General features: G+C 37.7%; 2 protein-coding genes across 4 annotated transcripts; both read right to left on the bottom strand.

Moving 5' to 3' along the window:
- Positions 1 to 2,925: 2,925 nt before the first annotated feature.
- LOC139950190 (uncharacterized) lies at positions 2,926 to 26,669 on the bottom strand. Of its 3 annotated transcripts, none has more exons than XM_071948837.1 (4): positions 25,532 to 26,669; positions 23,534 to 23,578; positions 5,545 to 6,412; positions 2,926 to 4,269 (listed from the first exon to the last, which is right to left on the bottom strand). In XM_071948837.1, exons 3-4 carry the CDS (start codon positions 6,394 to 6,396, stop codon positions 3,712 to 3,714), a joined length of 1,410 nt encoding a protein of 469 aa, XP_071804938.1. In that variant the 5' UTR covers positions 6,397 to 6,412; positions 23,534 to 23,578; positions 25,532 to 26,669; the 3' UTR covers positions 2,926 to 3,711. The 3 variants fall into 3 exon arrangements, with proteins under 3 accessions (XP_071804938.1, XP_071804940.1, XP_071804933.1); XM_071948839.1 differs by having other exon boundaries at positions 23,534 to 23,597; XM_071948832.1 differs by lacking the exon at positions 23,534 to 23,578.
- Positions 9,084 to 14,390, bottom strand: LOC139950237 (uncharacterized). Its single transcript, XM_071948858.1, has 2 exons — positions 14,054 to 14,390; positions 9,084 to 11,955 (listed from the first exon to the last, which is right to left on the bottom strand). The coding sequence occupies exons 1-2, from the start codon at positions 14,067 to 14,069 to the stop codon at positions 11,576 to 11,578; spliced, it is 396 nt and encodes a 131-aa protein (XP_071804959.1). The 5' UTR covers positions 14,070 to 14,390; the 3' UTR covers positions 9,084 to 11,575.
- Positions 26,670 to 27,392: the final 723 nt, after the last annotated feature.

Here is a 27,392-nt window from a genome sequence, read left to right on the forward strand (position 1 = left end):
CTGCTTTTTTCCTCTTTCTACTATAACTGGTTTGCTGACGTTACTGTAAATGTGTACTTAAATGAATCGAAATTTAAAGACAGTGGACACTATTGGTAATTGTCAAAGACTAGCCTTAGAAAAAGAATCGTGTAATCTGTATAGTTTGGCTCCTGCAAAATAACGAAAACAAATTACGGTCGTCACTGCAGTGAAACATTGAGGTAGAAAAAGTGTTAGAAAGGCCCATAAAGCAGGAACTTAAATAAAATAAAACTAGACATTAGGTGTTTGTGAACAAACACAAAGCTGTTCCGTGTTGTTTTGCTTGGATTATGTTCTTTAATGACCAATGAGTCTATGACTGAAAAACAGTTTGAAATTAATAATGTATGGTTCTTGAGATATGGTCCCACTTCTGGTTGACCCGGATCGATGTACAGGTCAACTTGGGTCACGGTTTTTCAAGGTTTATTTTTAATGCCTATAAATAGGAGTATAAAACTGAAAAAAAGATTGAAAATCGGTTGTATAGTACTTGAATATTTAATAATTATATATTCATAAGCTTAGTTAAGGCTCGTTAATTAAACATTTTAACATTTTTGACGATTTGATATATGAACTCTTTTGACTTAATGGTTTAGGAGATTAGGTTGCCACAAAAAAAACGTGTACGAACGCTATGGGATCGAACAGCTAATACTAAGGTATTGTATATTGCGCCAAATCAATCTTAATAGATGTTCCAGGCGCAGCAGAGACAATGTAAGTACAACAATACATGTACATATCCAGTGAATGATAATCAAACAAACAACAATGGGAAGTAAATGTCACAACCGGGAGGGAAACCACGACCAGACTTTCCGGGTCAACCTGACACGGAAAACAGGCCAAACTGACGAAAATTCGCATTGAAATATATTTTTAACCCATTTTCCCGGTCTGATGTTGACCAAGAAATTGGTCAGATCGGCCCTTAGGACCCAAAATTTGGACTCGGGATCTTTAGAATGTTGTGGGGGTAGGCCCAGATAGCACACAATATTCAACACTTGTGTTTTATTTTGTTTATTTTCAGCCTCTAGACACACGGCACGTAGTGGATGGTTTGCGTCTCACAAGGCACTGCTACCGGACCATGCTAGCTTGCTTTGAAAGGGTGGCTGCATTTTTTTTTTTTTTTTCATTTAAACGATTAAACATGACTTTTTAAACCTGAAATATTTTTTTCTATTTTTAATTAAATGCGCAAGTAAAAGGGAGCCTTCATTTCATTTGCATAAACGTGACGTCATGTCGGTAACCCGAGCCGTCGGCCCCCTGGCTGTGTGCATATATAGAGACGTGTGCACTGTGTGGCTTGGTACCTAGACGCGTGTAATTAGGGACCCGTAGGGACCAGACTCTTTTTGCCGACGATATGTTTGAATTCCCGACGTGACGTTGATGGTAGGGGGTCGGTAACAATCCACAAAAGGGGGGGGGGGCGGCATGACTTATTCGCTAATTACGCAAGTCAGATATGTCGGGAATAAACAAAACACATTGTATGGATGTGCATCCCTTTAAATTATTACTTTATTAACTAACATTGATAAAGAATTAAATAGCTTTAATCCTGTATTGATCTCTTTAATGAGGAGACTCTTCATTTGTGCATCCATCTTGTTTTTTATAACAACCAGGTATTCAAACCGAGGCTTGAAGTAAAGGTACAGACCTTGATCTGGCTGATGTGCAGCCATCTTGCTTCTCTCATTTAAACCTAAGCTGTTCCTTTTTATTTGTGCATTTGCAAGAGTCGAACGAATCAGATACAATTTTTCTTGATTGATAGCTGTTGTCACCGCAAATGTCGAATTAAATTGAATTGAATTCAATTAGTAAAATTGAATTGATGTATCTCAGAACATTATGCCTATATCGTTCATAATCATAATAATAATGGTATCGAAGTCTTATATAGTGCACGTATCTACCAAACAAGGTAGTCGTGCTGAGTATTATACAAACTTTCAGAAAACACTATGTTGTTGTAGTGATGAGTTCTAAGACCCATAAGCACCTGAGGGTATACAAGGTGCTGCGGCGCATACATCAGCCATAGCCAGGAACACCCGGGGCGAACCCCTTCTCTTGTCAATAAGTGCACTGTGTTCTTTTACATGCGTTACATCCCATCCGAAGGACGAAGCAATGGTTATGTGTCTTGCTAAAGATAAAAGTGTCACGGCTGGGGATTCGAACCCACATTTTGCTGATCAGAAACACCAGAGTTTGAATTCGGTGCTCTTATAGCCATTAGACACTTTCGGTAAAAGGTAATGTCCAAAGCCCACACTTCGTGTATCACAACTTATATCGTAGGAGGTCCTGTTTTCGCGGTGTCCCTATTATCGTTGCAAATCTTTTACCTCTCTGTGCGCGATGTAAACAGTCCCAAGATAAAAATTGTGTGGTTTTATATGCCAAGCAAAGAGTCTCCTCTTCTTTGACAAAAACTTAGAAACATGTAAGGCTCCACTGGTCATTTGCACTTGTAAATGCAAAAAGTTTGGTATTTTAGGCATTTCTACAAGGTACAAAAATATGTCATAATGTTGAGGCCATATAAAAATATTTGCCCACCGAAAAAGTTTCATCAAACGCTATTTCAATTCACAATTCATGATGATCAAAATCATGTGACAGAATGTTTTGCTGAGCATTCTTGAAAAAAAATACCGAGGCTTAAAGAACCCATGTGCCTTATATCATTTTCTAATATTTTTGGAGATTTTTATTTTGTAACCCTCGTATCAATACTATTATTTATATCAAAATTTAAACATCAGCTTGTTGATTCAATTATCACTGTTTATGTATATACTTTATTATAAATATTAAGAAAAAAAATAGAACAAAAATAAATAGAAATCAAATTTTGAAGCCAGTAATTATTCACACTTTTTATATTTTTTTTATTTTTTTTTATTTTGTGCAAGTTACCATGGTAACTTTAAAAATTTAATAAAAAAATATTTTGAATAAAATGAAGGCAACTGCTGGCTATACAGTCATACACAGAGTCTCAAAGAACACTTGTAGTCACTGCAGATGTTTCTTCCATGTATGGCTTCACCGGGAAACCATACTTTCTCGTTTGCCGTGAAAACAGGAAAAACTCAAAACAAATGGGGCCAGTTGAAGTCATCCAAGATCGGTGTGTGGTGTGAACAAGTTTTAATACATGTTTGCATACTTCGTATTAACAAATGAAGATAATTAGGGCATCGGTTGATATAAGGCATCATTATTTTTTTCCCAATTCAAAGAAAAAGGCATAATAGCGTGATAACTGGTAAGCAGAGGATATATAAAAAAAAAATAACAAACCTGTGAAACTTTAGGCTCAATAAGTCATCGGAGTCGGGAGAAGAAAAAAAACCGGGGAAAACCCACCCTTGTTTCCGCACGTTTCGCATTGTCATGACATGTGTTTAAAATAAATCCGTAATTCTCGATACCGAGAATTGATAAGGTTTTAATGTTTTCTCCAAAATTAAAGCATGTCATGGAATAATAATTCAAGAGAAGTCTTTCACAAATACCTTCTATAAACCCTTTAAGTTATTTGTAAACCTGTTCCGAAAGTGTATAATGGCTGCAAAAGGGATTTTAAAAAGTAGGGAATATACACGTATGGTAATTTGTCAAAGACCAGTCTTTTTAACTTTTCTAATTTAACTATTCAAACTTGCGGCAAGTAATATTCATTTCCATGGCGGCCTTTTCAACATTTTTAACTTTGTTTAGATCAAAGTTAATGAGTCCAAATTGGACGTGTTTTGCAACCTTCTTATAATAAGCATCACTGACTGCGGCACATGCTGCCCGGTTTTCGATTGCCCCTTCACACCACTGGGCAATCGTACGTTTCTCGTACCGTCTTGGTTCGAAAACCTGAAAGTCCGTTTTACCTCGAAACTGTTCACATTGTTCAGGTCGTTTACCAATGTAGTGCATAGACGTACAGTAGCCCTGTAAATGACTAATTATACGCTTAGGATCGAAGTAGGGTTTGTGCATAGTGTTGCACACTTCTGGTGTTAAGTCGGTTATTTCAAAGCCAAAACCTGGCGACACAAACTTCCTGTTGTACTGTTGCAGAGACATTCTTGGTGGGAGCCGAATGTGCCAATCGTAACGATCATGCTCGAAGTAAAATGCGTACGAGAACAAGATATTTACTGGGAAGGACTGGTATCCACGGAACTTGACGAATGCTTCCTCGAACTCTTTTACCTAAAACAATAAAGACAAAAAGAGAAAAGAGAACCTGTAATGTGAAAAAACTCAGTTCCAGGCGTGAGGATTTCTGAAATAATCATTTAACTTTTGCATTCATGTTAAAAACATGATATCCAGAAAATTTCGCCAGTTTACTTGGTCGAATTTGATGAAGTGTACAGGGTGTCTAAAAGAAAAGGTAATCCTACTGTAAATGGTTTTTATGGCAAAACTATACGTGTTTACCAGAAAAAAGTATGGCATCATCTTAAAGCCGAAGCATTGTGCTTTTTATGATACCTTTGGTTTCATTCCAGGGTCACGCATCATGACGCACCACCGTCTTGAAGTTGTGGTGCAAAAATGCAGTGTGTAAACCTCAAGTTGTCACAATGGTTCAGCTAACGGCAGAACAGAGAATCTTTGTGGTCAAGAAATTTTATGAGACCAGAAATTTGCAGGCTACATACATGGGATATGCCTTTGGAGAAGCATTACCAGACTGAGAACCACCAGAAACTTTGGATCTCTCTCCCACCGCTGAAGACTCAAGAAGCCACTCACAAAAAAAGTCTGTCTTCTTGCAAGATCAGCAGGCAGAAGTTTGTGACGGTTGTGGATGTGGAACGGATGTAAATGAAGGTCCAGACGAGTGATCCGATTAAAAGTGGCTCGTGGCTCCCGTGGGTGGTCAATCAGTTGATGTCGTACGGCAGCGATGTTTTCCTGAGATGTTGTTGTCCTTGGCCTTCCTGAACTTCTTTTGTTGAGGTTGAGGCTGGTCTCGTGTTCTTCATACTTTCTCACAGTGGCCCACTTGTTTTCTTTGCTGGTGGTTCTCGGTCTTCTCCAATAGCTTCCGTGTACTCTAGCCTAAAAACTGCTGGTTTCATACCATTGTGTCTGAAGGCCAGAATGACATGGGTTCAAAAGTGAACCAACTGCATTTTTGCACCACAACTTCAAGACAGTGGTGCTCCATGATGCGTGACCCTGACATGTGACCAAATATATCATTGAAAAGCACAAGGCTTCGGCTTTAAGATGGTGGCATGCTTTCTGCTGGTAAACAACAGTATGGCCATAAAAACCATTTGCAGTAGGATTACCTTTTTGTTAGACACCCTGATAGTCATCCCGGTAAAAGAACAAGGACACGACTTAAGTTCATACAAAGGAACCTTGTCCAAATTCCCGTTTCATAAAACTGGCTCCTGATCCGATAATAAGATCAGGAAATAATTCAAAACTTCGTTATAAAACTCGTAATATGTTTTACTTTTTAAATACCTTCATGTGTTTTAGAATGTGATTCCGGCAGTTCGTTATGGTATCCCGCCACAAGTACAGAGGAAAACACGTGAACTGAGCAACCGCCTTCTTCCCAAGAGCAATAAACGCAGTGGATTCAGCAGGTTTACGATGAAAGAAGGCAGGCTCGGCAAAGGTTCGGATTTTGTCACCGTTGAGGATGCTTTCCGGAATGACTGGGGAGGTGAACATTACATCGCCGTCCGTCCACGCCACAATTGATGTAGTGACGTACTCGTCCATGAAGAAGCTATTCCAAAGTTGCCTGTTGTAACTAGCTGACTTCCCAGGGAAGAATTCGTGACCCATCGAGGTAAAGTAGCTGAACCCCGATGGCGGTAGCGGCTGATACATTATCTCGAAGGTAAACCCAAGTAGTTCCTCTTGTGCTTTGAGTCGTGCGGCAAACTCATGGTCTCTCTGTGACTCTGCGTCCATTATAAGTCCTATGCGTCCTAATTTCGGAGACCAGAATAGTGCTGCTGATCGTATTGCAATGCAGTAAAGCTGATTAAGTATGACAGGAATCGCTGCAAGGTGGATGGTCAGTGTCACGCTATGACCGTTTGTAACTGCAGGATCAGGTTGGTTTGAGGTCCAGTTTCTAACTGCGGGATCAGGTTGGTTTGAGGTCCAGTTTCTAACTGCGGGATCAGGCTGGTTTGGGGCCCAGTTTGCTTGGTTCATCCCAATTTCCGAACGAAACAATGAAATTGGTTTTGTTGTTTTGGTAGCGTCCATTATCTGCCATTTCCGATTAATGCCAATACTCAGCCAAAACAAGATAGAACAAACTGCAATTACGACAGCCCACTTCTTTCTTGCCTTCATAGTGATTCGATCCAACCTGCATAATGTGAACGAAAGCACGAGTAAGCATTTAATGATCCTGAAGCAATGTCAATGTCAGGAAAACAAAAAAACATGCTGTACATTATGTACACGCCATGTGCAATCTACATTGTTCGTGTACACTGTTCCCGAATCGTCTTTGCCGCACCTTTTGTCGTAGAATACTAGATTTATGTGAAAACAATTAGTTCAAATTGATTTAGGTCGACCTGGAGTCGCCCCTAATTCTGATTGGTTCGGCGCGACTCTGGATCGTCTGTTTGAACCGAATAATTGCTAATACAGTACAAAGTCTTTTGTGAGAAGTTGTGACCGAACCTATTAATTGTGGTTAATATTTATAAAAAAGAAGTGTGGGGTAGTTTTTGACCAACCATGTTTTGAATGAGACTAATTTTTGTATTGAGTAATCGTTATTTCATGACTATCAATCTTTTGAAGTTGTACCACATTGTAACCATTTTCAGAAACTAAATAATGTTTGGTCTATAAGTCCTTTTCACACTACAAAAAATCTCTGTGTTGGACACGGATACGATCCGGATAATGTGCACTGACCTTTTCACACTACAACTTTTCAACACGGTGTCGATCCGGATAAGGCGCACTATCCGTGTCAAAACCAACCCTGACCGGGAGGTGGGTTTGATAAATCTCCATCCGTGTCGAAGATTCCGACACGGAGCGAAAGTGGCATCCGCGCACACTACAGTTGTCCAGCGTGTAGAAAAACCATAGACTAGATATAGAATGGACCCTTCCCATGAAATATGCTAATCACATTCACGCATGCGTACAGACCCTGTTGGTTGGCAAACGCCATAGAGTTGTGCACTAAGCAGACGCGCAATAGCCGTGTACAAAACAGCGCGACGTTCCCTCATTAATCTTTGCCAACCAAAACGTTAGTGCGCACGCGCTTTGTGCAATTTACATATTTCATGGGAAGGGAAGGGACCATTGATCTCCATTATACTGACTGGATAGGACAATGGGGGCCGCCATTGCCTATCTCTCGTGTACATTTTCTGTGCGTTGCCGTCAGCACGTGACTTGTTGCCGACAGCACGTGACATTTAGCGCGTCAAAGACCTATCTCCCGTGTTCATTTCCGCGCGTCGCCTTTCGAACGTGAAATTTTTGCCGCATCCATGGCGAACAAAAACTTTTTTACACAGGCAACGGCGCGTATGTACGCGCGGCCGATCTAGGAGTGCGTTTTGGCGACCCCAATCAAAAACTGTTTCTGACGTCACAACCAAAACGTCGCCAAAACGCACTCTAGTTATTTTAATAGACCCTTCCCATTGATCTCCATTATACTAGTTACGTGCTGACGGCAACGCACAGAAAATGTACACAGGCAATGGCGGCCCCCATGCCAGAACCCGCGTTTGTACGCGCGGCCGATCTAGTTATTCTATTCTATATCTATGAGAAAAACCCAAAACCGCGTACAAAAGGCGCTGCGTACATAAAAAGTAGCCGCGTACGTCTGGGCCCAATTTCATAGAGCTGCTTAAGCAAAAAATTTTGCTTAAGCAAAAAATTCATTGCTTAGTAAAATCAGATTACCGCCCAAGCCTCCACTCAATTGTTATGCTAAGTAAACAACAGCTAAATACTAGTCATAAGCAATGTATGTGGCATGAAATTTTGGCCACTAACATGTGTAAAATAAGCGAGCTTTTTTCGTGCTTAAGAATTTTTTTTGCTTAAGCAGCTCTACGAAATTGGCCCCTGTGCCCAATTTCATAGAGCTGCTCAGCACAAAAATTTGCTTAGCATGAAATGTCTCCCTTGATAAAAACAGGATTACCAACCAAATTTCCATTTTTTGCATATTGCTTTTTACTGGTATTCAGCCCATGTTTGCTCATCGTGAAAATCATGTGGAAATTTGGCTGTAATCCTGTGTTTACCGAGGCAGAAATTTCATGCTAAGCAAATTTTTGTGCTTAGCAGCTCTATGAAATTGGGCCCTGCTTCGATGCGTGTAAGACGCTGTGCAGTGTGAAACGGTCGGATAATATCAAGATTGAAAGTTACACGTGTAACCAAAAAGCTGATTTCCTACAAAGCTAGTGTGAAAGCGAAGCTGTTTGTATCCGTGTTGCAATTTTACCAAACCAACACAGACCCTATCCGGATAAGGTTCGACACGGATCGAAGATCAATAGTGTGAAAAAGCCTATAGTGTCAGTTAAAGGAACACGTTGCCTTGGATCGGACGAGTTGGTCTTTAAAAAGCGTTTGTAACCGTTTGTTATGAAATGCATATGATTAGAAAGATGTTTTAAAAGCAGAATATAATATAATCCACACAAGTACCACTCGAAATTGCGTTGTTTTCCTTTTACCTCGTCGGCAATCACGGTCGGCCATTTATGGGAGTCAAAATTTTGACTCCCATAAATGGCCGACCGTGTTAGTTCGCAAAGTAAAAGGAAAACCACACAATTTCGAGGCAAATGTACACTCAAAAAAATGTTTTGTTCAACTTACTTAATTTTACTAAGGCAAGTTTGTTGCCTCAATTTTATTGAGTAGATTGAACGGGATAAGAATTTAAGTTCTTTGTACTTTTGTTCCTCAAGTTATTTAAACTTAAAATGTCAAAGTCCAGTTAACTTAATATTATGTGTTCCTCGCTTTTTCGAGTTAGCTTTACTGATTTGAAATGAGTTGGGATGACATATTACGATTCATTTACTATTACTCAAATCTAAGGCAAGTTGAAATAAATTGAGGCTAGAAGTAGGCGCTACGTTTAATTGTAAGTAAAATAAACTCAAAACGCGTTTTCTTCGAAAATTGTATTAAGGCAAGTTTGTTGACTCGATATAATTGAGTAAATTGAACGGGACAAGAATATAAGTTTTTTGTACTTGTATTCCCCAAGTTTGTTAAACTTAAAATATCACAGCCCAATTTACTCATTGTGATGCAACTAATATTACTTCCTATGGCAAGTTGAATTAACTTACAATTCGAAGTGGGCGCTACTTTTCATTTGAAGTAAAATTAACTAAAAACCAATTGATTAAATCAATTCAATTTTACTCAGTATGGGTTTGTTTGATTTATTTGAATTTGGTTATTAACCTAACAAAATTATATTATTGTATGTAACTTGAATTTGCAAGGTAAATAGGCGCAAATAATTTAAGTTTGTGCTACTCACATTTAACTTAGACAATCACAAAAATAAAATGATCCGGGCAAGTTTAATTGATTGAGGTAGATTCCACAAGGTATTTATTCAGATTGCACATGAAATTAAACTGAATTACAGCGCTAATAGTACTTAAATGTTTTAAACTTAATTCACAGTGTGATTTTATACTGGTGTGTAATATTATGATGCAAGAATTAACACAAATCAATGTGTAAACAATTTAGGTCATAGAGTTGACGGAAATTAACTGAGTTGAGGAAATTAACCGATTAGGGGGTAAATTACATACTGATATTTGTAAATAACACTCAAACAAAATAATGAAAGTGATTTCTGTGTGTTACTAAAATTATTGACACTCCACATTCAGTAAGGTCTGACTTGCGGTTTGTGCACTTATCTACCATGAACGCATTTATTTTATGTAAACATAATATGAACAACAACAACAATAATTTTTAACGATAACATCAGCAAACTCGTTTGAACACTCTTGAAGGATTTGGGTACTTTCTGTAACACATAATACAATTTCCACAGATTCCTATTAAACTTACACCGTTTGAAGATATTGACAGTAGAAATCTTATATTACTTGCTGAGGTGCTGTAGTTTTTGAGAAAGAAAAAAATGTTTTACTCATTCCTCAGCAAGTAACATTGTAAGGGAAGCTTTCTACTATCATTATTTTCAAACTGTATGAGTTTAATGTAAATCTGTGGATTTTGTGTTTTGTATCCAGACCCTTCAACTTCATAGCATAATCACATAAAAAACACCTTGCTTTGTTGTATCAATTTTTAGTTGTGTTTATGATACAACTTTCATTTGTTAACTCTCAATTATCTGACACGGAAGTTATTAAATACAGTATCGAAAGATGTATTTTTGTTAGTCTTTGTTAAGCGAGTAAAATTAGTGGAATAATAAAAGATAATGTACTGCAATAAGGTGTCTCTAGCAAAGAGACCTACTGCAGGTTATTATTTACAAACAATAATTTTTAAGCTAAGGACCCATTTAGTTAAACTAAAAAAAAATCCTTAAAAAGTGCAGAGAAATCAACTTTAGGTCATTGTAATGTCTAGCATTGGGTATAGATATTCAGCTTGCTCAACCTTAATGTTACATCACTTTAAAGGGACACGTTGCATTGGATCGGTTGAGTTAGTCATTGAAAAGTGTTTGAAACCGTTTGATAACTCTTTTCCTTGGTTTCAAACACTTTTCATGGACCAACTCGACCAATCCAAGGCAACATGTCCCTGTAAGTAATAAGTAGAAAAAAGGATTGTTCAGTAAAACTTGTATAAAGGTACATGATTAATTATAGCATTACATTGGCAAGTGGTCAGCTGGTTTCAATCACTATTCTTTAGAACAACATATGGTTTGTGAAGAACTACTTCTTGTCTGCGGTGGGAAAAATGTCTTTGCCATTTTTTCCATAATCACTTTTCCATTGTGTGTTTTCTTCAATTAATCAAGAAGAGCAGTCCGTTCCTTTTCAGAGCTTGCAGCTGTTTCATCACCAGGAAATTCAGGGAGGTAGTTATCTTCTGCCTTCTGCCTTTCTTGTTTTTTTTTATGTTCTTGGCTGATTTAGAGTGATTTTACAGTTAGTTCTGTGCATCCGTGATTTCGCAATTTTGATCTATAGTTACCCATCTTGAGTTTAAGGCTTATTTTCCAACCAAGTTAGCCAGTGGCAGCACCTGGTTCTTTCAGGTATGGGTGCTTCTTGACAAATGCTTGTGCTACAGAGCAGAACTGATCATCTGATGGATATGCCTTGTAGCTAAACATGGCTTCAGCAAGTTTTTCCAAAATATCAGATTTCATTCCTGTGGGGTTTGTCAAAGTTCCATCCTTCTCAAACTGTTTTTTCCCCGTTTGAAAGTTTCATCTCTGTGTCGATTGAGAAGGATGGGATTGGAAAGACGGTAGGCCACTGAAGTGCTCTATCTGTACTACATGTACTTACAGCAGTAGACATGGATGATGCTTCCGACATCGACGGGGACGATGCAGCAGAGATGAATTACTCAAAGGATCAAACACAGTGTCAATGTCTGTGTCTGAATCTGAATCAGGAATAGAAAGTGGAACGACTTTGATAGTTCCCCTGTCTTTAATATCCTTGAGTGATGATAAGCTCATGAAATTATCAAAGTCCGGATCAACGAATTGGAGACTGAATTCCCCTTTGAGTTCAAACCTCTCCTTGACTTGGTTCTTCAAATCCTGCACACTTTCCAGCCCAGGGGGTAGAATCAGCTTCTGGACGTTTCCTTCGGTGATGATGACTCTCAACATTATGCACGATGGTATACAACAAGTGCATCTGCCATCTTGACTATCTGTCATAAAAGAAACGAGAACAACACAATTAAATCAGTAAAATTAATTTTTCTTTTGTTTGTTAAATTACAGTAGTCTAAAGCCAAAGTTAACTAAATTTGTTTATAAATGAGTAACTATTACTAAATGTTTTGTTGTTTGGACTTAATTTATTTCTGTGCAAACTACATACATGTACCCTTCAGTAAAACTTACTTTATTACAAACAAGTAACTATTACTGTGTGTTTTTGTTGTTTGGATCTAACTAATTTGAGTGCAAATTACATAACCTTCAGTAATCCCAACTTTATGTATAAATGAATACTTTTACTTTGTGTTTGTTTTGATTAATTTACTTTAATTTACTTCATTTACTTTAGTGTAAAACACATACCTTCAGTAAAACTAACTTTGTTTATAAATGAGTAACTATTACTTTGTGTTTTTGTTGCTTGGACTCAATTTATTTAGGTGTAAAACACAAACCCTTCAGTAAAACTAACTTTGTTTATGAATGAGTAACTATTACTTTGTGTTTTTGTTGCTTGGACTTAATTTATTTATGTGTAACACACATAACCTTCAGTCAAACTAACTTTGTTTATAAATGAGTAACTATTACTTTGTGTTTTTGTTGCTTGGACTTAATTTATTTATGTGTAACACACATAACCTTCAGTCAAACTAACTTTGTTTATAAATGAGTAACTGTTACTTTGTGTTTTTGTTGCTTGACCTAATTTATTTATGTGTAACACACATAACCTTCAGTCAAACTAACTTTGTTTATAAATGAGTAACTATTACTTTGTGTCTTTGTTGTTTATTTTGGTGTAAAACAAAAACCCTTCAGTAAAACTAACTTTATTTATAAACGAGTAACTATTACTTTGTGTTTTTGTTGTTTGGACGTAATTTATTTATGTGTAACACACATAACCTTTAGTAAAACCAACTTTGTTTATAAATGAGCAACTATAACTTTATGTTTTTGTTGTTTGGACTTCATATTTTTGGGTGCAACACACATAAACTTCGGTAAAACCAACTTTGTTTATAAATGAGTAACTAATACTTTGTGTTTTTGTTGTTTGGACGTAATTTATTTATGTGTAACACACATAACCTTTAGTAAAACCAACTTTGTTTATAAATGAGTAACTATTACTTTGTGTTTTTGTTGCTTGGACTCAATTTATTTAGGTGTAAAACACAAACCCTTCAGTAAAACTAACTTTGTTTATAAATGAGTAACTATTACTTTGTGTTTTTGTTGCTTGGACTTAATTTATTTATGTGTAACACACATAACCTTCAGTCAAACTAACTTTGTTTATAAATGAGTAACTATTACTTTGTGTTTTTGTTGCTTGGACTTAATTTATTTATGTGTAACACACATAACCTTCAGTCAAACTAACTTTGTTTATAAATGAGTAACTGTTACTTTGTGTTTTTGTTGCTTGACCTAATTTATTTATGTGTAACACACATAACCTTCAGTCAAACTAACTTTGTTTATAAATGAGTAACTATTACTTTGTGTCTTTGTTGTTTATTTTGGTGTAAAACAAAAACCCTTCAGTAAAACTAACTTTATTTATAAACGAGTAACTATTACTTTGTGTTTTTGTTGTTTGGACGTAATTTATTTATGTGTAACACACATAACCTTTAGTAAAACCAACTTTGTTTATAAATGAGTAACTATTACTTTGTGTTTTTGTAGTTTGGACTTAATTTTTAGGGGTGCAACACACACACACTTCAGTAGAACTAGCTTGAAAATGAGTAACTATCACTTTGTGTTTGTGTTGTTTTGTCTTTATTTATTCGGGGGCAAAACACGAACCCTCGAGCAAAACTAGAAAACGGCAAGTTAATTTAAATAAATGCTCCAATGCAACTGTCATACAAAGAGGCCTATATCACTCAGTCATATTGTCAGTTTTAGCATGTCACAGTCAGTAAGTGAGCATATTGTTGTGTACGGAGGCGGACAACGTGGTTCAACATTACAACTCCAACGAACTGTTTAACTTAAAAATAGTCATGAGCATATCACAACTACTATAGTGTAATAACTAAAATAACGCCTTTTGGATTATGTTCTTACCTATGATGAATGGCATTCAACGAAGTAACTGATCACGTCTTCAATGCAGGGGACAGCTAATCTTCCCTTGGCTTGCTCTCTTTGAGCTCCTCTGTTGTTGTTCGGAGAGAGCGTGCCATGCCGTTGGTGTGGGAAACGTTGGTCCCATACAAGCAGTACTTGAAGCCATTCACTATAGGCAGGGGACCAGGCCAAATGGCCCGGTACGGGCGCACATTCATATGACTTGTTCTATGAAGTTGAGTTAGTCGGCTGGTCCAAGTATTGTGAACCTCAAACTCATTACATACAATATGTTTTCTTTACATTGGGACCAAGCTATATGCTATAAATTATCTTTATTAGGTGTTCGGGCTAACAGCCCGGAACACCTCTTATTTTTGTTCGTTTTTTTTTTTTTTTTTTATTAGGTGTTCGGACTCGAGTCCGAAGACCTCTTGTTTTTGTTCGGTTTTTTTTTTTTTTTTTTTAGGTGTTCGGACTCGAGTCCGAAGACCTCTTGTTTTTGTTCTTTTTTTTTTTTTTTTTTTTTTCTTTTTTTTTACTTCGTCTTCTTCTCCGTGGTTTTTGTCCGCTAACAAAGACATACTTGCTAAGCTCACATAAACTTCAAACTTCACACATAGTTAGATATTCATTAGTAGATGAAACCGTTTTAGTCATCAGGTGTCGAATTACAAGGTTTTTAGGTTCAAAAAGTGACCATTTGCTTTTCGCTATATGTCTTCGAATTTTATAGTTATGATATTCATAATTACGCATCTGATAGATCAAGACTGGGACTACATTTGAAAAGTTAACGTCAAAATCGTATGACCCCTCCTTCCGTTCGTACCGGAAGGTCAAAGTTTGCAATTGTATATTTTTCTTCAAAAATACATCTCCGTTCCTTGCCCTCTAACAAAAGCACACTTCCCAAACCTGTATGAACTTCTAACTTCACACATAGTTATATATTTATCAGGAGAAGAAACCGTTTGAGTTACGTCACGATGACGTCATCAATTCTTGAGTTATGAATTTTCAAAGTTTATTATTTCAAAAAATCATAACTTTTGATCTACATGATGGGTTGTTACAATCGACACATCATCGGAAAGTTCGTTAAAAACTCCGTAAATGCCTCGCAGACATGATCCCATTTTGATCTCGTCTTCTGGTTCAAAATCGAGTTTGAAAATTCATAATTTCATGTATAAAGAACTACAAATTTCCCCATTGGTTGTGCGTAACACGTGTGTCGTACACGTGTAGTGTATAAGGCATCATTTATTTGGTGGCATGCTGCCAAGTTTATTGTACTCTGTGCCATAGCGTGATATGCATAGAGCTATATAGCTCTATTATTTAGAGCTGTGTAGCTCTATTTATGCAGAACGCTGCGAAAACGATTTCCTCTCAATCTTCGGCGTCAAATTGTTCAAATGTTACCCTTCTGATGGCTTAGTGGTCAGTGTGGAATTGAAGACGAAGTTTCGCTGAGATGGCCACCTACTTCGGTGATTCATGGGACTTTTAATTATGTGAGAAAACAACAGTACAAAATGACGAACATTGGTCATGTTTTGGTTAAACACCGAGAAGAATAGAGACGTTACATCGATCGACCACTCCCCCCGGGTGAAGGGCGTTTTGGGCCCACGGAATTCACGTCAGTATTACAATATCTATTACTTCTTGAACTTAGCATAATCATCAATTGTTTTGATTATTTGTTAAAACAACTATCCAAGTTATTCTGAGTTAAATAGTTTGAAGAAAAAAAAAATCTCTGGAATAACATAAGCCCTTTTAAACTTTCTCTAGTAGGAAAAGACGTTACGTAAACTAATCTATTTCTACCTCCATGCACAGACATGGATGTTTCAATACAAAACATTCAAAGAAAACAGAATGGTTAAAGTATAGGGCCCAAGCAATTAGGAGTGGTCTTGCTAAAATAAACTGCCGGATTAAACAAAACTTTAGTACAAACAAATAAACAAAACAATCCAGATTTTCATCTTCTTCTTCTCTTCGTCCCTTGTCCTCAAACAAAAGCACACTTCCCATACTCGTATGAACTTGAAACTTCGCACATAGTTAGATATGCATTAGGAGTGGAATAATGTGTTAGTTAGGTCATGATGACGGCATCCATTCTTGAGTTTTAAAAATTCAAAGTTTATTATTTCAAAAAATCATTATTTTTGATCCACGTGATGGATTCTTACAATCGATACATAATCGGAAAGGTCGTTAAAAACTCCGTAAAGCCTCGCAGACATGACCCCATTTTTACTTTGTCTTCTGGTTCAAATCAGATTTTTTGTGTATTTTCGTCAAAAATACATTTTTTGTTTTGACTACTACCGTACTGCGTTGACCACACCGGTTCTCGTCCGATCAGTGAAGTTAAGCAACATCGGGCCCGGTCAGTACTTGGATGGGAAACCCGCTAAACCAGTTGTTGATGTTTTTTTTTGTTTTTTTTTTGGTTTTTGTTGTTTCTTTTTTAAAATATTATATCAGCTTCTTTTATAGTCTGTTTTCAAGGCGTTTTCAATAAACATTTCCCTTTCGTTTAGTTAGTCTCTTCTCCAGTCGTCAAGTTCCTATGTCCTCAACCACAAAAGCTATTTTGACAATCTATACATCATATGAAAGGGGTTTACGTACTTCACAAAAATGGATATGTTGGTGACCTTCTCTTGACCTTTTGACCTTTCTAAACCGGAAGTGCATGTAAAATGCTTTGAAAAGGCCTATTTTCATGGGTTTTTCCTTTGATAATTGTCCACCAGGGTGTATTTTTGTACTCCCGGAAGCCGAACACCTTGTTTTTGTTACGACAAAAACTTGAGTCTAGTGTATTTTTAAGTTTGTTCGGCCAACTCAAAAATACCTTGTCCGCTAACAAAAGCACCTTTCCCAAACCCGTATGAACTTGAAACTTCACACATAGATAGGTATTTATTAGGAGAGGAAACCGTTTAAGTTACGTCATGATGACGTCAACCGTTCTTGAATGATGGTCATTCAAAGTTTTTTATTAATATAAAATCATAACTTCTGATCTACACAGGGGATTCTTACAACCAATACATCATCGGAATCATCATTCAAAACTCCGTAAACGCCTCGCAGACATAATCCCATTTCGACCTTGTCTTACGGTTCAAAAGTAAGCATTTGTATATTTTCTTGGCTTAAGTGTTTATGCCCAACGCAGCATACCCCTCGCGACTATAGCTTGTTCAGACTTGTTTACACATTAAACGCCAGTGCCATGTGCGTGCACATGGCGTGATTTTCCATTGATAAGTTTTGACTGGCAAAAGGTCACATACGGAGCTCCAGGAGTGCCATCCAACATATTGAGTTACCGACATACGTTATCTCATCAAGACGACTTATTTCGTGGAACCAGTTACTAACCGACATATTATTTTGCTAAGTCGACTTACTCAAAACTATCAGTTGACTTAATAACATAATTTATCTCATCAAGTCGACTTAGATAAAATGTTAAGTCCACTTACTGACATAATTTATCTCACCAAGTCAACTTACAGTTTACTTATACACAGCCTGCACACGTTGCAAAGTGAGATTGCGAGTTAGGGCCCGCGTGATCGCTAATAATGTGGGGCGTTTTTTGTGCCTGGGATGCAGAAGAATAACCACAATCTAAGACTTGAATCAAGTCTACACCTCGTCCAACTCCGATTGTATTAATTGTATTAGTCAATTCAGGCATCCTCTTCACTTTTATTTTATGTAACAAGCAAAATGATTAATTTACTGATTATATTTAAAAAAGGTTAATGGCTGTTAGCAAACTGCGTCCAACTAACACTACATGGTGTACATGTACTTGCAAAATAGGTTTTGACCCTACTAAATAACTACGTGAGAAGATTGAGACAATAAATCATGAATGGAAGGTACCAGACAGCACGTAGAGCCGAGTTGAAAAGTGACAATACCAAAGTGCAACCATGAGCCGTGAAGTTACAATATTATATGATGGTTGTCAAAAGGATAAAAAGGTTGTTGTCGCCACAACCAACCCCCTTATATTCAACGAACCATGTGAATATATTCAAACAAACGAAGCCTTCTAAAGAATATCCATGCATAGATTTGCCAGGTGCATAACATTATGTCCCAGCCAGCACTGTGATTTATGTGTGTTTTACTAGTTTCCTCACTCCCCAACCAAAGTGACTACAATACGTCTCTATTGAATAACAATGGTATATTTCGTCATGGTTTTTATTTTCAGCTTTTCCATAGATCCTGTTTTTTATCACTCCCAAAAATGGCCGACCGTGTTAGTTCGCAAATTAAAAGGAAAACCACGCAATTTCGAGGCAAATTTGTGTGGATCATTTTACAACATCTTTCCAACCATTATGTATTTTTAACGCTTTTTATAGACCAACTCGTCCGATCCAAGACAACCTGTTCCTTTAACGCATGTAATGTTATTTACATAAAATAAGAAAATACTGGAACCCACGATCGGGCTAAGCATACTAATTATGTATCGTTTGGAACCTCCTTAACATCTCCTGCCCTAGTGGTGCCCGATCCAAGGCGTCAAACATGACTTAAAGCCATTGGACCCTTTCGGTAAACAGTATTGCCCAAGGCCCACACTTCGTGTATCAAAACTTCTATATCAAATAACAAACCTGTGAAAATTTAGCCTGGAGAAAATAACGGGAAAACCCACCCTCGTATTCGCGCGTTTCGCCGTGTCATGACATGTGTTTAAAATAAATCCGTAATTCTTTTGACCCAGAGTGGCTCGGTCCAAGTTGTCAAACATAATGATAATGAAGTAAATTTAATCACAAACAATGGAACCCCCATGAGCGGGCTAAGCACGGGCTAATCATACTAATACTCTGGTAGCACCATGTAATGCTTTACAAGGTGCTGTGGCGCAATTTTGCTGCCGATCGGACCGGGAACACCGGGGCGAAATCCTTCTCTTTTCGATAAGTACACTGGGTTTCTTTTATATGCGTTACATAACACATGGGACCAACGGCTTTACGTCCCATCCGAAGGACGAAGCAATGGTTAAGTGACATCATAATTTTGTAAAGTTAAGAAAACTCCAAAACATCTTTTGACCCAGAGGTGCTCGGTCCAAGTTGTCAAACATAATGATAATGAAGTAAATTTAATCACAAACAATGGAACCCCCATGAGCGGGCTAAGCACTAGTCTTGGTCCAAGACGTCACTATCTCATACTCGTGATATTTCATACTCGTGATAACCCGACAGAGGGCGCGCTTTTCTTCCCGAATTCATCGCGGTTTGACGACTGGCTGTAGTGGAAGCTAAATCGAACCATGGATAGTGACGCCCTCTGTTGTTGGAATTGATCCATTTCGGTGCGTTGTACGAATTGATCCATTTCGGTACGAACTTTACGAAGGTCTTGGAACCAAGACTAGCTAAGCACGGGCTAATCATACTAATATTTTGTAACCGTTGGAACCTACTTTATATCTTTGCCTGGTCAAACATCATTTAAAGGGGCATTACAGTATTACATTTAGTTTTAGCCCGCAAACGTAAAGTTAAAAAGCAATATAAAGACTAGGAAAAAGAGTGCTCTCATAGTGGTGCGCAAGGTTTGATACACACACATCTCAACGCGTGTTCAGGCTGTTAAGTCAACTTCTTAGTTTCTGTAAGTCGACTTGGTGAGATAGTTGTAAATAGTTGCGTTAAATAATAAGTTTACACTTGGCGCCTCATAAGGGAACGTGTTCCTTTAATTGTTAGTTGTTCGAGCAACAACCCTTTTGATGCTAAATTACCATAAGACACATCGAGAAAAAAAAATCTTTGCATTTTTAACAACACTTATTTCATTGCCTCAAACGCTGCCCTTGACGATATCCGAACACCTTGTGTTTGTTTCTACAAACACTAAATTCTAGGTTTTTTTAGGTGTTCGGGCAACAGCCCGAACAACTCTTTGATTTTGTTCGGTTTTTTTTTTTTTTTTTAGGTGTTCGGGTAACAGCCCGAACAACTCTTTGTTATTGTTCGGTTTTTTTAGGTGTTCGGGCAACAGCCCGAACAACTCATTGATTTTGTTCGTTTTTTTTTTTTTTTTTTTTTAGGTGTTCTGGTTCAAAATCGAGGTTGAAAAATCTAAAATTCATGTGTAAAGAACTGCAAAATTCCCCCATTGATTGCGCGTAAAGATTTTACGATTACATGTACACGTACTTTGTCACCACGTGTAAGCATGCGGTGCATTGCGGTCACCACGTGTAAGTATGCGGTGCATTGAGGAGCATAGTCACGCTCTGCACCACGTTTTGATCGTTTTAGTCTGCGTTCGAGGCGTTCTCAACATAATGTCAGTTTTCTTCAAAAGTAGTTAATTAGTTTTATCTACGACCATACTGCGTTGATAACACCGGTTCTCGTCCGGTCACTGAGGTTAAAGGAACACGTTGCCTTGGATCGGACGAGTTGTTTAAAACAAAAGCGTTTGTAACCGTTTTTTGTATAATGCATATGGTTGGAAATATGTTTTAAAAGTAGAATACAATGATCCACACAAGTTTGCCTCGAAATTGCGTGGTTTTCCTTCTACTGTGCGAACTAACACGGTCGGCCATTTATGGGAGTCAAAATTTTGACCCCCATAAATGGCCGACGTGTTAGTCGACAAGGTAAAGGGAAAACCACGCAATTTCGAGGCATGTTTGTGTGGATCATTATATTCTACTTTTACAACATCTTTCCAGCCATATGCATTTTATAAAAAACGGTTACAAACGCTTTCCAAAGACCAACTCGACCGATCCAAGGCAATGTGTTCCTTTAAGCAAAATCGGGCCCAGTCAGTATTTCGATGGGAGACCACGTGGCGACCCAAATTTGTACTGTTTATTTTTGTATTTAATTTTTTTTCTTCCTATAAATAGCCTCGTTTTTAGTCTGTTTTCAAGACGTTTTCAACAAACATTTCCCTTCCGGTTAGTTAGTCTCTTCTCCAGTCGTCATTAATCATCAGTTCACATTTCCTCAACCACAAAAGCTATTTTGACAGTCTATACATCATATGAAAGGGCTTTACGTACGTAGTCTGTTTTCAAGGCGTTTTCAACAAACATTTCCCTTCTGGTTAGTTAGTCTCTTCTCCAGTCGCCATTATTCATCAGTTCACGTTTCCTCAAACACAAAATCTATTTTGACAATCTATACAGAATATGAAAGGGCCTCACGTATTCCACAAAAATGGGTATGTTGGTGACCTTCTCTTGACTTTTTGACTTTTTTAAACTGGAAGAGCCTGTAAAATACTCTGAAAAGGCATTATTTAAAGGCTTTTAGGTTGAAGTGTACACTTTTTGATGCTTTTTCCATAAAATTATTACACATCGAGAAAACTGATTGGTTTTGATTTCTTTGTAATTTGACGGGATACTTACAATACTTGTTTCATTTATTCAAACACTGACCCAACAATAGCCGAACACCTAGTGTTTGTTTTTTACAAACACTATATCTAGTTGATACTTCTTCTTCTTCTTCTCTACGTCCCTTGTCCGCTAACAAAAGCGCCTTTCCCAAATTTGTATGAACTTGAAACTTCACACATAGTTAGCGATTTATTAGGAGAAGAAACCGTGTGAGTTACGTCATGATGACGTCATCAATTCTTGAGTTATGAATATTCAAAGTTTATTAATTCAAAAAATCATAACTTTTGATCTACATGAGGGATTCTTACAATCGAAACATCATCTGAATCGTCATTGAAAACTCCGTAAACGCCCCACAGACATGACCCCATTTTGATGTTGTCTTCCAGCTCAAAAGAGAGGTTGAAAATTTCAAAATTCACGTCTAAAGAACAACGTAAATCCCCATTGGTATGTGCATAAACATTGCACGTAGGCATACACACAACATGTAGTGTATTAGCGGTGCAGCAGAGCACGCTCCAGTGATCATCCATTCTGCTTATTAGCAGCGATTGTCCGCTAAAAAAATCACACTTCCCAAGCACATATAAAGTTGAAACTTCACACATAGTTAGATATGTATAAGGAGAAGAAACCATTTGAGTTATGTCACGATGACGTCATCAATTCTTGAGTTATGAATTTTCAAAGTTTATTATTTCAAAAAATCATAACTTTTGATCTACATGATGGGTTGTTACAATCGACACATCATCGGAAAGTTCGTTAAAAACTCCGTAAATGCCTCGCAGACGTGATCCCATTTTGATCTCGTCTTCTGGTACAAAATCGAGTTTGAAAATTCACAATTTCTTGTATAAAGAACTACGAAATTTCCCCATTGGTTGTGCGTAACACTTGTGGCGTACACGTGTAGTGTGTTAGGCAAAATGTATTTGGTGGCATGCTGCCAAGTTTGTTGTACTCTGTGCCATAGCGTGATATGCATAGAGCTACATAGCTATGCAGAACGCTGCGAAAACGATGTCATTTCAATCTTCAGCGTCAAATTGTTCAAATGTTACCCTTCTGATGGCTTAGTGGTCAATGTGGAATTGAAGACGAAGTTTCGCTGAGATGGCCACCTACTTCAGTGATTCATGGGACTTTTAATTATGTGAGAAAACAACAGTACAAAATGACGAACATTGGTCATGTTTTGGTTAAACACCGAGAAGAATAGATATGTTACATCGATCGACCACTCCCCCCGGGTGAAGGGCGTTTTGGGCCCACGGAATTCACGTCAGTATTACGATATCTATTACTTCTTGAACTTAGCATAATCATCAATTGTTTTGATTATTTGTTAAAACAACTATCCAAGTTATTTTGAGTTAAATATTTTGAAGAAAAAAAATCTCTGGAATAACATAAGCCCTTTCAAACTTTCTCTAGTAGGAAAGGACGTTACGTAAACTAATCTATTTCTACCTCCATGCACAGACATGGATGTTACAATACAAAACATTCAAAGAAAACAGAATGGTTAAAGCATAAGGCCCAAGCAATTAGGAGTGGTCTTGCTAAAATAAACTGCCGGATTAAACAAAACTTTAGTACAAACAAATCAATAAAACAATCCAGATGTTCATCTTCTTCTTCTCTTCGTCCCTTGTCCTCGAACAAAAGCACACTCGTATGAACTTGAAACTTCGCACATAGTTAGATATGCATTAGGAGTGGAATAATGTGTTAGTTAGGTCATGATGACGTCATCCATTCTTGAGTAATAAAAATTCAAATTATTATTTCAAAAAATCATTATTTTTGATCCACGTTTTTTTTTTTTTACTTCTTTTTTAAAATATTATCAATAGAGCGCGAAAAAGCTTCATGAAGAATAGTCTTCGTTCAAGGCGGTTAAAACATACATGCCCCTTACAGTCTTTTCTTCAGTCGTCAGTTAATATTTCCTAAGTTCATATTTCCTAAACTACATAAGCTATTTTGACAATCTGTACATCATATGAAAGGGCTTTACGTACCTGACAGAGATGGATATGTTGGTGAACTTTCGTTGACCTTTTGACCTGTTTAAACGGGAAGTGACTGTGAAATGATTTGAAAGGGCGTGGTTTATTGTCTTTTAGGTCGAAATAAACATCCTTGATGCTTTACCATCACACCATACAAGTCTGGCAAAGGTCTGGTTTAAAACTAATATTACCGATGACGTCACCAAACATACACTTTTACTAGATGACGTAATCATGTGGTTTTGACAGTTTTTGTAATTTGAACCGTTTATTACAAATCTTGAGAACAAAGCAAGGTGTAATATTTGTTTTTGAATCCAGGCTTTTACTCCCGGAAACCGAACACCTTGAGTTTGTTCACAAACTCTCAATCTCTAGTTCATTTTGTGTCTGTCAATTAAATATAATTGGTGAGTGACAGATGAGAAAACTATTGTATTTCGTTTGGTTTGGGTTTGAAATGCTTAGAGCATGGAAAGTTAGATTATGCCATGGTCCCCCCCCCCCCCAAATAGTCATAAGCCGTGTTTGTTCGTTCTACTCATGTTTGTGCTACGAAAAATTTGCATACTGTTAAGTTAAGCTCTTCAGCATCAATACAAGTAATTGAGTATTTCTTACTCAATAACCGCAGTAAAAGTGGCAAAGTTTTATTTTTAAGTATCACTAACCAATAAGTGTCAGTAGTAACTACTTGATCGTAACTCTTGTTGATTTGAGCTATTATTTATGGATAAACAACTTACATAATTAAAGTAAATCTGACTTTTCAAGATTTAAGTTTCAATCACTTAGGATGAGCAAGTAAAAACAACAAAAAAAACGGTATTAAGTATTATCAAATTAAATAATTCGAGTTTAATTTACTGAACCAGAGTTTCATTTTTTTGAGTGTATGTGGATCATATATAAAACATCTTTCTTATACCATATGAATTATATAACAAACGGTTACAAACGCTTTTCAACAACCAACTTGACTGATCTAAGACAACGTGTTCCTTTTAAGGCAGTGGACACTATTGGTAATTACACTGAATATTAATGAGCTTAAAACCTTACCGTGGTAACGAGTAATGGGGAGAGGTTGATAGTATAAAACACTGCGAGAAACGGCTCCCTCTGGACTGACGTAGTTTTCGAGAAAGTAGTATTTTTCCACGAATTTGATTTCGAGACCTCAGAATTAGATTTTGAGGTCTCGGAAATCAAGCGTCTGAAAAGCACACAACATCGTGTGGCAATGATGTTTTTCTTTAATTTTTATCTCGCAACTTCAATTTAGCTCAAATTTTCAAAGGTTTGTAATTTTATGCATATGTTGCGATACAGCAAGTGAGAAGACTGGTCTTTGTCAGTTACATGTACCAGTGCCCAGTGTCTTACAAAAGAGAGCATTGCGAATGATTGGAGGTCTATCGCACCTTGACTACGTTGACAGACTCAGGACAGTGAAATTGACCACTCTGGAGTGCAGGAGGTAACGAGATACTCAGGGCCCTCGCGAGGGCTTGAACCCTGAACAGTTCTTTGATTTGTCAACCGTGCAGCACTGGGGCCACCAACTATAAAACTGTACAAATCAAGATCAAACCTCAACCTCAGGAAGTTCTGGTTTAGCCAGAGAGTGGTAAATTACTGGAATATTCTCCCTAGAGACGCAATTGAAACTGTGAACACTTTCAAGCGGGGACATGTGGACAAATTCCTAAAGAATGTCGGGGCTCTACAAGCTTATCTAAGCTGTCTGCCCCACCCAGCATGGAGGTAGACTGTAACCAGAACCACCGTCTCCTCCCCTGTTGTGTGATGGCGTAGATGGATTCAAGTAAGTTCAAGTACATGTATTTACCTAATCTTCTGTTTGGGTGGCTTACCAAGAGATAGTACGCTCAGTCCAGCTGAGAAGAAACTACCATCTTCACTCTGAAACTTGATTTCTTTGCTATAGTATGTACTTTGTTTAAAGTAAATTTACCAAGGGTAACGATAGTAGTTCCCTCTTACCGTGAGCCTGAATCAGCGATGCTATTGGTTAAGAGGTCCTTCCACGTTGTAAGCTACCGGACCTTCCTTTCAGACGGCTTAAATTCACATAGAGTGGTTCTGTTCACAAAGGCTATGATGATATAACAGGATGATTTCTATACTTGTCCTTCTTCTTGACTAGCAACTTAGCCTTGATCAAGGCTGTGTAATATGGTTTGCCAAAAGCTAAAAATCGCACGAATGCGGTGCCCGAATGCAATGCAACTCCTGTTCCGGTTCCCCCCGACTGTCTTTAACAAGGAAGCACATAAATGCTCGTTTCCACAGTCCCACACACACCGCTATTCAACGCACCGCTATCGCCCACAATCCTAGCCCGTGAGCCGTTAGGCTCGGCTTGCGATGTGTGGGGCTTACATGTACTTTACAGGCGGTGTGGGTGTGCGTGAGAGTGTGGTGCGCTATTCTTTTTAGAGGTCAGACGGGCGGCCGAGGTTTTTATCCTTGCTCTATGGATTGGAACTAGTCAAGCGAGAATGAGCAACAATCATACCCCTTTGTTGTCTCCCCAAGGACAGGGCTGCTTTAATTTCCTTTAAAGGCAGTGGACACTATTGGTAATTACTCAAAATAATTATTAGCATTAAACCGCACTTGGTAAAGAGTAATGGGGAGAGGTTGGCAGTCTAAAACATTGTGAGAAACGGCTCCCTCTGAAGTGACGTAGTTTTCGAGATAGAAGTAATTTTCCACGAATTTGATTTTGAGACCTCAAGTTTAGAATTTGAGGTCTCGAAATCAACCATCTAAACGCACACAACTTCGTGTGACTAGGGCGTTTTCTTCTTTCATTATTATCTCGCAACTTTGATGACCGATTGAGCTCAAATTTTCACAGGTTAGTTATTTTATGCATATGTTGAGATACACCAACTGTGAAGGCTAGTCTTTGACAAGTACCAATAGTGTACACTGCCTTTAAAGGGTATTATGTACTTTTTCCTAACAAAAAACACAATGTCCACAGATATACATTAAACTTACACAGTTTGAAGATTATGATAGTAGAAAGCTTCCCTTGAAATTTTACTTACTGGGTGCTGTAGTTTTTGAGAAATGAGTAAAAGTAATAATTTTCGTCTCAGTTTTAGCATGTAAAAACGTATTAACCAGTTATGCTATGGTTTTTGGTATAATATCATAACTGGTTATGGGGATTTTACATGCTAAAATAATATTGGAGACCAAAACTATTTTGTGACTTGTTTTACTCATTTCTCAAAAACCACACAACCTTAGTTAGTAATATTTGAAGGGAAGCTTTCCACTATCATTATCTTCAAACCCTGTAAGTTTAATGTAAATCTGTGGACATTTTGAAAAAGTACCCGAATCCTTTTAAAAAGGTGTGTACGCTTTTTTTAGAGGTCAAATCAATAGTGCATGTATTATTGTACACACTATTAAAGTTAAACTTTGTGCACACATCAATTTCGCACGACACAATGAGGTCAACCAGAATTTGATTGGCTACCCCGAAAAGGGTGCTATGTGTTCCCTTTGATCGTTGGCAAATTTTGACCAATCACAGATGTTTTTATATCACTAGATAGCTGAATAAACTGGCCAAGTCCTCCCACTTGCCCCGTCTTCATCTAACATTCCGTTTTCACGAGAGGGCCTTTTACAAAAGGACAAGCCAAAGGGTGCGTTTGTTTAGCTCTCCTGGGTCGACCCCGGTGCGTGGCGGTTTCTTTTCACCAGGACGACCGTTGGTAATTATCTGCACACACTCGTCCTGGGGAAAAAAAACCGCCACACACCGGGGTCGACCTAGCTTAGGGAACCTAAACGAACGCACCCAAAAATTGTCAGCGCG

The sequence above is a fragment of the Asterias amurensis genome, chromosome 2 (assembly GCF_032118995.1).
Source record: "Asterias amurensis chromosome 2, ASM3211899v1".
Classification (NCBI taxonomy): domain Eukaryota; kingdom Metazoa; phylum Echinodermata; class Asteroidea; order Forcipulatida; family Asteriidae; genus Asterias; species Asterias amurensis.

Excerpts from the sequence above, each read along its gene's own strand:
- LOC139950190 (XM_071948832.1), bottom strand. The coding sequence starts at position 6,396 with ATGAAGGCAAGAAAGAAGTGGGCTGTCGTAATTGCAGTTTGTTCTATC. Across the intron at positions 4,270-5,544 it reads ACATTCTAAAACACATGAAG|GTAAAAGAGTTCGAGGAAGC; the intron begins GTATTTAAAAAG and ends TTATTGTTTTAG.